The sequence below is a fragment of the Ciona intestinalis genome, chromosome 7 (assembly GCF_000224145.3).
Source record: "Ciona intestinalis chromosome 7, KH, whole genome shotgun sequence".
Lineage (NCBI taxonomy): Eukaryota > Metazoa > Chordata > Ascidiacea > Phlebobranchia > Cionidae > Ciona > Ciona intestinalis.
In genome coordinates this window covers 2,451,387-2,460,630 of record NC_020172.2, presented here as the reverse complement: position 1 = coordinate 2,460,630, position 9,244 = coordinate 2,451,387, and the positions used below count along the sequence as shown (strand labels likewise).

Genomic DNA, 9,244 nt, shown 5'->3' with positions numbered 1-9,244 from the left:
GAACAGCAAAGAAAGGTTAAAAAAAGCAATAAACAATGTATTATACTTGGTTAACAACACTTGTTTTATGGACATATACACAACATATGATTAAATTTGCCTTTTAAAAGCACCCCTAAATAAGCAATAACTTGTTTCAAATAAGACCCATAAGAATAAGATTTAGAGTTTTAGACAAATGCACATGCATTATTAAAGAGAAAATATAAACTAATAATTGACTCACATCTTGTATTTGATCGTTGCTTTCATAAAACTTTGCAAAAGAAACCCACAGGGTGTAAAGTTTCCCAACAGATTTCTTCACATCAATAGTTTGTATTGCTTCAGTGTATGTGTTGATTATTTCTCGAGGCTGGTCTGTAAAATTTGTTTCATAGGTAAAGTAAAATTTGTTCCATGGTTAAATGAAATTTGTTCCATAGTTAAATGAAATTTGTTACATGGTTAAAATGAAATTTGTTCCATAGTTAAATGAAATTTGTTTCATGGCTAAAATGAATTTTGTTTCATAGGTAAAATGACTTTTGTTTCTAGGTAAAATGAAATTTATTCTATATGTGAAATGAAATTTGTTTGGGATAATGTAAAAATAGTATATACTCTATATAACATAGTATTAGTATTGGTAAATATTATTCACTAATATGTCACCTACCTTTAAACAACTAAACACTTCTATAGTAACTTTATGGGACCTCAAACATAAATAACAAGACTAGCTTTTGTATCACCACATGTAACGGTCTTTTTACCTTTAAACAATTCCACACGTTTGAGCCATTCCAATACATTGTGAGGATTCTGTCTTAACAGGACACTGTTGAGCAGCAAAGGTCTTCGGTCCATGAGATGTTCAAACCTCGCAAGTCGAAGTTCAATGTCTGTGTCATCTGTCAGTGTTGCCATTGTTATAATTGTAGGAACATAAGTTGAAAAGGAGAAAGCAAAACTTCTCTTTAATTAAATCCATCAAATTTAACACTTTTTTACATCTTGCCACCTTTGTATTTTGTTTCCCTAACCCCTTTTGCTATACTTCCTTGACATTGGATACATTACCATAGAACCGCATACATATAAGATAGAGCAACCCAAATTTTTTGTTTTATTTTAAAAAAAGGTTATTACTCCTTTTTTAAAAAAATAATACCAGCAAAAAAAACAAACAATCACTACTAAAATCTAGAAGTACAAAAAAAAACTACACAATGAAGATCGCATATATAGGATAAAATAGGTTTTAATCTCTAACATAATATAATAAATTACATATTAAGCATCCAAACCACCTTCATCCTGGTCATCTGATGGATTGTTTGTCATTTGTTCCATCTTACTTGATATAACGGTCTCCTCAAACTGAGCATAAGCATCAAATATCTGGGTGAAGTCTCTCACTGTGGTCACAGTTTCAATCGCTTCTTCATATATGTCTCTTGCCTATTATATGATGAAACATAATAGGTCATATTGAACAGAAAAGCCAGGTTTATAAGTAAGATGATGGCCCTGGTATGTATATAGATATTTATATACAATTCAGAACAATCAATCGGTAATGTACTAATGTACACTGCAGTGTGGTGCCTTAATTTTGAGGTTTTTCAAAGACATTACATTTACTGGGGCTGTGGTACTTAATCCAAAACATACATATACTATCAACAAATTTAGGTATGTAGTATATGTATCATTTTTTTCTGCATGACTCACAATTTAGACAACTCATTAGTGACAACTGAGCTAGGGCAATTGCCGATAAGTGTCTTGCTCAATGAAACATACACCCCACTTTACCACAGAGAAAATAAAGTGAGTGTGAGAATAGCATTGCACAAAAAAAGTCATTTCTCCTTATTTAAAACCTATTACCCACCCTTTCAAACAAACCACTCCTTGTATAATAATCAGCAAGCGAACACCACAGTTGTCCAAGCTGATCAGTGAAGCGTTTCAACCCACCACGGATGATTGCTTCCACATTTAATGAATGAACTTTATCAGGATTGCGAGAAATTAGGGTGCACAGTTCGTGCCATAATGCGTGGTTCGACTTGCCCCGCTGTGAGTAAAAAAAATTATTTAGGAATATTAAATTTGGTTTTTAATACTGATGAATAAGTATATAAGCACAACAAACAATCGGTTAATATATGCTTCTTTTCCAATAGGCTACTAAATAAATATGCTTAAAATTGGTAAAGTACTATGTTATGCAACAGCAGCAGACTATTTATTAGATTGCGAACTTAAATGTATGGATGCATTTTCCAATGTAGCAGACCCTCTTATTACAAGAACTGTATTGAGTAAACAAGTACCAAGAAAGATATGACAGTTTATTAAATTAGTCATTTATCACAATGTATAATATTGGCTGTTTCATATTAACCAACCTTAGACAAGAAATGTTCGTCGTTTACAATTTCCGCAAGTTTAACGCAAGCCTCATCAAGTCGATCAATAGAAATCAAATATTCAATGTAGTCTTCCGCATCTTCAGGTTGTAACTTGAATAAAATATCTTGGTTAGTAACAAAATAAAGCCATGGGCACCAAACCTGTTGTGGCATACAGGCGAACAGTGGACCAGGCCTATACTAAAAAGTTTAACACTCCATTAATCAGTAGTCTAAACAATACAACCAACAAGCTTTGGTTGCACAGAATTGAGTGTCCAACTATCATGCCACCCCTGCATTTTAAAGTTTACCTACGAACAGTATAACCTAAGTAGCTAACTTTATAGCTAGATAAGGTGGTCTAAAAAGGATGTTAAAATGTTGTGATATTTAAATATGCTGTATATTCTGTAAGATTAGTTGTATGATTCTATTCTTTTTTTTGTGGGTCACGGACCTGGGATTTAGGCCAAATTTGGCCCCTTACCCCAGCACCCGGGATGCATATTTAAGTCTTTCATGCAACTGGTTCCGCTCTGTCTCGGACTCCATCGATTTTTAGGTAATAGGCCAAATCTGACCAAAACCCCAACCGTACCCACAAAAAATAAAAGTCCTTACTTTTAGCATTCTCCTATAGACCCTCACAGCTGTTTCATGAACTGGATACTTCTTGACAAAGTTTAAATAGAGCGGCCACACTCGTGTGTGTTGTGTGATAGGGAGAGCACGTAGTGCGCGATCAAATGTTCGTCTGATTCGTGTCAGCTTCATTTGCTCTACGAGGAGTTTACAATAATCAATCCAAATTCGTGGCATCTGAAGAAATTAATATCAAAAGTTACTCAAAATGTAACCTGCAAGAACTATGAACTTGGCTTATGCAAGTATGTGGTTTATCAATGTTATTATTCTGCCACATAACTCATGTAATAGGGGCAACAACTGTTAGGTTGTCCTTTCATTACACAACACAGACCTATCAGGTCAATTAGCATGAAACAATATAGGTAAGTGACAGGATTCCTTATTATATACATATGTTTAAAAACTCTTATTTACTTCTTCTCTGATTTATGTAACAGAACATAAGATAACAAGCCATATTTGATATGCACCATTGGCGCCGAACTTTTTATAACGCAAGGAAGGCAGAGATAGTTAGATGCGCACTCTTCTTAAAAAAAATTGTTTTAATGTTTACAGAATAATGCACAGCAGAAAATTTCAGGGTAGGCCTGCCAACTCTGCCACCCCAGGTTTGGTGTCTTTGGTATTTACTATTTAATATTCAGTATTACCTTATGCATAAAGACAAGCGCACGTTCGTGTGCATTGTTGACGTCTTCATACATCGGATCATTTATACAAAGTCCCTTCAACTGTGATCGTCGCAATCTTAGATAAGCGTACCACAGTTTGTAACTACCTGGAAGTTCTTTTAGGGCTCGCTCAAATACCATGTTGATCTAAATATAAAATAACTCAAAACAACTAAGTTAAAATAAAGCAATACTAAAAAAGTGCAATTTTAAGACCCTGATGAGCAAATTTTAACAATAATAAATGCACTATATTACATATTTTTAAAATGTAATTTAATAAATTTTCTGCCAAAGTTATACTCACAACTAAAAATAAATTAAATTTTTTTATAAATGAAAATATTAATTAAAAATATAGGTAGATATATGTTATAAATAGATATTTAGTTTGCGATAAAATAATTAAAATTTATTTAACTAAAACAGAATAGAGAAAGGACCCAAACCTCTTTAGCAGGTGATCCTTCTTTATGTTCAACATATCGTAACCAACATTTAACGGAATATGGATTTCTAAGAATTTCTTCTTCATATGGCAAGTCATCTTCATGCTAAAGTCAAACATTATGTTGAAATTGGAAGTTATACTTTAGTTATGTATTGGTAATTGAAAATTTATAAAACTGTGTTTGGGAGCATTTCCTGCAGTAAGTTTTTTTTTGAAATATGAAGCTTAATTTTGATTGGGATGTAATAGACATTAAACCAGTGTTTGACTGTTTGTATAGGGAAAAAGGGGGTACGAAATACAACCAAAATCGGAAGAGCAATTGGGATAAAAAATATACACATATTATATATAATACAGCAACAAGCAGGTATCTGTTAATGCCTTCTGGTAGCAGCAGCCTACTAATTGTTATTGATTTTGTTTGGCACAAGTATATATATCTATATATTGTACTATTGTACAATCTTGACAATTGGGAAAACATTAAAAAAAACAGGTACCTAAAACATTTTGGTAAACATGCAGTTAAAAGTTACAAAATGTACTTACAAAGTTTAGGTCTCTTTCCGGCATATTAGCTTTTTATGCTCAATAAATGGCCCTACATACAGTAGTGGAACTATAAAAATAAGGTATATGAAACGGGGAAGCTAGGCACTGATCATATTAATATTCATTACAAAACTACTTAAACAAGGTTCAGAAATACGGTAAAAAAACTAACAGAAGTTTTTGAACAATATTAGCCAGTTATATATGCTTGCTACACAACTAGGACAAATAAACAAAGAAGTTATTTTTTAATTGTCATTGATGAGAAATAGCGATTGTAATCCAAACGAAGAGTCAATTGAGCAACGTGTGGGTTGCCTTGGTGTGTGCAAACACGAGTGAGAACTTGGAAGAATACAACTGCTTTGTTTGAGAAAAGTTTCCATAGTTCCTGCACCTGTTGTGGAATATGTTCCTTTGAGTGTAGCAGAGGAGAAGCTGTCATTAGCTCGCAGAACTGGTGGCAAATATCAAGGATTTCTATGAGATTTGAGCACACCGTGTTTGAGAGGACAAAGCATTGAGCGAGTAGTGCGTTAAGAAAGTTATCGTGAGCTGTGGTGATTGCTTCAAAGTCTCTCTGCTTTTCTGATGTGTTTCTAATTTTTTCAAGCAGTCGTGTAAAGTGAGATTCCAACACATCAGCTTGTAGATAATATTGGAGGTTGTCGACAAAATACTGCATGTCCCTTCTACATTTCCACTGCAGCATCTCGGTAGTAGCATCATCACTGTCAGGATAATCTTCTGAGTTATCCTTACCTTGTCGCGCCTCCATTTGAGTGAGCCATATCCGCTGAAGAGCCGCTTGCGTACGCTTAACTCTCAATAAGAACTTAAACAAGTGGTTGTATTTCTCAAGTACTGCAGGTTTAAACACTGTATGCAGAGGCCAAGTGACTTTAAAATCCATTCCAAGACATGCCCAGCCTGTGTCCATCTTATCAACGCTTACAAAGGATGTAGATCTGTTTGCTTGCTTTTGCGTGATGGTTAGTGAAAATAAATCAAATGGTTTTTCATCCTCCATTTGAATTTTGGCTGCAGATCTTAAAAAAGCTTGCTGGACATCATGTTGAGTTACCCTGGATGGCGGGTTCTTTAATATTGGACCAGCTTCATCTAAAAACACGAGAAACAGTTCTCCCCTCCCAAGTAAGTAAAAATCTTTCAACATGTACAGGTTTGAAACCAACTGCGCATGCTCCACACACAACTCCCAAAGCTCCCTTGCCACCACTGATCTTATCTTATCAATACATATTTCAAAGTCTTGGTTAATAAACTCTTTTGCTTGTTTTAGTGCGTTTAAATCAGCAACGAACTCAGTGTCTTTTCCTTGCAAAATGCTCTGAAGATCTGAAGACTTTTTCTTAACTGTCTTACAAGAAGTGGACCCAAAAGTGTGATTTTTTCCATCCGATTCAAATAAATGAAGTGATGTACCTACAAAACAAATCACATTTGCAACACGAGGTGCAATGTATGAAGGCAGGAATGAAAGACGAAGCTGGAATTTATCTTTTTGTTGAACAATGGATGTCTCTTCAAATTCATCTTCATTTGTGTCATTTGTTCGACTAATTTCGAAAGTTTCTTCGATAAAAAACTCAAGATGTCTATCTATCAGTATACCATGGAGAAGCCAGGATGATAATTGGTTGTACATGACAACATGGCATCTCTGTGTTATTGCTAGAATTGAATCTCGCACGAACTCATTGCCACATACACTCGCACGTGCCAGTGCTTCCAAGATCTGACAACCATGGGCTTTTCGAGACTTAATGGTGGTTATAACATCATAAAGAGCATCAAATAAATAATGGTAATTATCTGTCTCCTGTTGCACAAACAGCAGAGAAAGATGTAAGTCCTTTAAAATTTCCTTTTCAATATTTAGCAAACACTCACGGTACGGCGTTAACACATGCTCTAGACCGGAGCAAAAAGCTTTCAGATAGCAACCTCTTTTTAACCCATCGCTTGAAACCTCTTGACCAGGAAGAGTTATTGCTGAAGTGTTGCAAGAAATAAACTTTTTAAAGAATATGTATCTTGTGGAGAGATGTAATAAATAGTTAAGGGCAGATGTTTCATTTGGAGATAAGTTTGGTATTCCAGCGGCTACTTCTACTTTGCCTGAAGTCGTTTCTTTGAAAATATCACCTGGATATCCAGATAACGCGAACAGCAGGTCATGTAACATTTTTATTTATATCACGCAAACAATAAGCCTGAAGACATTATAATAATAACGTAGTAATAACGTACACTTGTATAGTAATTTCGGTATTTTATCATATGCGGCAGTTACGAAACGATTACAAATGGGGGCACCAGTTAAGAGTCCACTGGAAGAATAGGCTGGTGGAAAGTGTTAGACCAGTTAGAGGTTGGTAGTTAATATAGGGGTTAGTCGTTATAATAGGGATTAGTAGTTAGAGGTTAGTGGTTAGCAAATAAGGTGGGGAAGGATTTTTCACTAGCATTCAAATGGGCACTCATTTATTATTACTATTTAAAAAAAAGTATAAGGAACTTGTGTAAAATTTTGTTCCATAAAACAAACAAATACAAATTTCGTGAAACCTCCGAACTATTCATGCGTGACAAAGTAACGCAACTCATGCGTATCTAAATATAGATATCGTAGTTGCTACGACTTTTAGTTGTTTTTCTGAACGATTTTTTTTCTGGAGCATTTTTTCCCTATACAATTTAAAAATGCCACAAAGAATTGTTTAATTGTAAAAAATGTGACAATGCTAAATCGTTTTAATATTGTTGGTCTTTTTCGCGTTATTAAAATGTATACTGGAAACACCTTATTAAAAATACAACATTTGAAACAATGCAAGCAAAAAATGTTTTACAATTTACTGTAATTTTGCAAAATAGTGTTTTCAGTCCAAACAATGACATACGAGCGTCGGTTTGCAAAAACTGCAAGTCATCGTGACTTAGCGGAAGTGTGTAATATGATACCGGTGTATTTGTTTGGGAAAACTTCAGTTCGTTCAGGGTATTTGTTTTGTTCGGTAAAAGAAGTGCTTACGGCGTTTGTTACACATTTCACATTCTGCTCTGTTCACTTCATAGATTTTGCTCGGTTTCAGTGCATTTAAAATGGCAACCTGGCAAAAAGTTGTTGTGTTTATTGGTTCTGCAAGAGAGGTTCGCCTTGGAGAGCGCGTGACAAAGTTTGTGGTGAACAAACTCAAAGAAAAAAAACTTGAAGTTGTTCTTGTTGGTATGTTATGTTATCACTAATTGCAATTACTTTTCATTGCATGTTGACTCATCCGATTTTCTGAAAATGTGTGGCGTGAAAAATTATTAGAACGTTGTTGTCGAATAATCTATTATAAATGCCTTAGCATGTTCCATTCCACCTATTAAAAAAATTCTTTGCTTTTCAACATAATTATTTATTTTTTATTGCTTTTCAGACCCCAAAAAGTTTGAAGTGCCGATTTTGCAGAAACCAGTTCATTTCTACAGACCAAATGATATTCCACCACCAGCTAATAATCTGGTTTCTATGAATAAGCATGTAAGGAACTTTGTATTGGTCACAGTAGTGTACAAACCTTTGCCTAAATCCCAGCACCTCACCCATAAAGAATAGAAACTTGCAAGTTGTATCCAACCTTAAATAAATTTCATTTATTTATTTCTAGATCACAGAAGCAGATGCCATTGTAGTTATATCATGCGAATACAACCACTGTATACCTCCAGGTTTAACCAATATCATGGATCATTTTGGACCAAAATCTTTTGATAAAAAACCATCGGGTATTGTGACATATTCCCCAAGTAAGTAAACATTAACTGTATACATTGGCGTAGAGTTTTGCAATTGCGTGGGAGTGCGGCAAACACAATTTAATTCGGATGTATGTTAACGCAATAGTTAGACCTTCTACGCGACAGGAACACATATCGCAATGTAATGTGGTTTAATTTGCAAGTGTAATACCGCTTAATATTTTAGTAATCTGGAATTTAATATTTACTCCGTCGGCTGCGTAACAAATCGTATAATGTTAACGTAAGTTACCTATTCCTGCAGTTCTGGCGTAACAAACAGCTTTATTTTATCATAAATCCCGCATGTATACAGCCAAGAGACATTCGCAATTGTGACGTAACATAACTAGCTATTTCGCAATAATAGGAATTGTGACGAATGTGTATTACGTGAGAAATATAAACCAGTATTTCGACACGTGTATGTTCGGGAATTACTTGCAAACACAGGCATTCTTAAACCGCCACTAAATTCCCGGTAAGTTTAAAAGAGGAAGTTGGTTGCCTCGGTTGCCATAAACTGCGGTCGGTGTCTTGGTGATCGCCGATAAGTTTTATAGTATTTTAAACTAGCTTTCGTTAAAAATTTGTATGCTGACCGAATACAGTTTGAGAAGTATGGTACATGAATTTGCGCCGTATTTGTATCAGGAAAGCTGTTTTTTATGAGCAAAAAAAACGTTTTACCCGCAAAT

At 34.7% G+C, this 9,244-nt stretch overlaps 3 protein-coding genes across 3 annotated transcripts in view; 1 reads left to right on the top strand and 2 right to left on the bottom strand.

Annotated features, from left to right (window-relative positions):
- Positions 1 to 4,913, bottom strand: part of LOC100183671 (pre-mRNA-splicing factor SYF1) — a 9,081-nt gene extending 4,168 nt beyond the window's left edge. Inside the window, exons 1-9 of the mRNA XM_026835105.1 lie at positions 4,731 to 4,913; positions 4,177 to 4,281; positions 3,707 to 3,874; positions 3,027 to 3,224; positions 2,400 to 2,513; positions 1,880 to 2,065; positions 1,293 to 1,443; positions 756 to 893; positions 148 to 360 (exon numbers count right to left, since the gene is read on the bottom strand). Coding sequence (XP_026690906.1) covers positions 148 to 360; positions 756 to 893; positions 1,293 to 1,443; positions 1,880 to 2,065; positions 2,400 to 2,513; positions 3,027 to 3,224; positions 3,707 to 3,874; positions 4,177 to 4,281; positions 4,731 to 4,754 — 1,297 coding nt within the window. The 5' untranslated portion in view covers positions 4,755 to 4,913. The remainder of the gene's footprint in view (positions 1 to 147; positions 361 to 755; positions 894 to 1,292; positions 1,444 to 1,879; positions 2,066 to 2,399; positions 2,514 to 3,026; positions 3,225 to 3,706; positions 3,875 to 4,176; positions 4,282 to 4,730) is intronic.
- A 58-nt stretch (positions 4,914 to 4,971) lies between these two features.
- On the bottom strand, positions 4,972 to 6,972 carry LOC100180749 (gamma-tubulin complex component 4-like; the record flags this gene model as incomplete). The annotated part of the gene is given in 1 exon segment (XM_002121628.4): positions 4,972 to 6,972. A coding segment is annotated over 1 exon segment (1,968 nt). The 5' UTR covers positions 6,943 to 6,972.
- Positions 6,973 to 7,513: 541 nt separating this feature from the next.
- LOC100183100 (quinone reductase-like) overlaps positions 7,514 to 9,244 on the top strand; it is a 4,295-nt gene continuing 2,564 nt past the window's right edge. Inside the window, exons 1-3 of the mRNA XM_002121576.5 lie at positions 7,514 to 7,986; positions 8,186 to 8,289; positions 8,417 to 8,555. Of these exons, the coding sequence (XP_002121612.2) occupies positions 7,863 to 7,986; positions 8,186 to 8,289; positions 8,417 to 8,555 (367 nt within the window). The 5' untranslated portion in view covers positions 7,514 to 7,862. The remainder of the gene's footprint in view (positions 7,987 to 8,185; positions 8,290 to 8,416; positions 8,556 to 9,244) is intronic.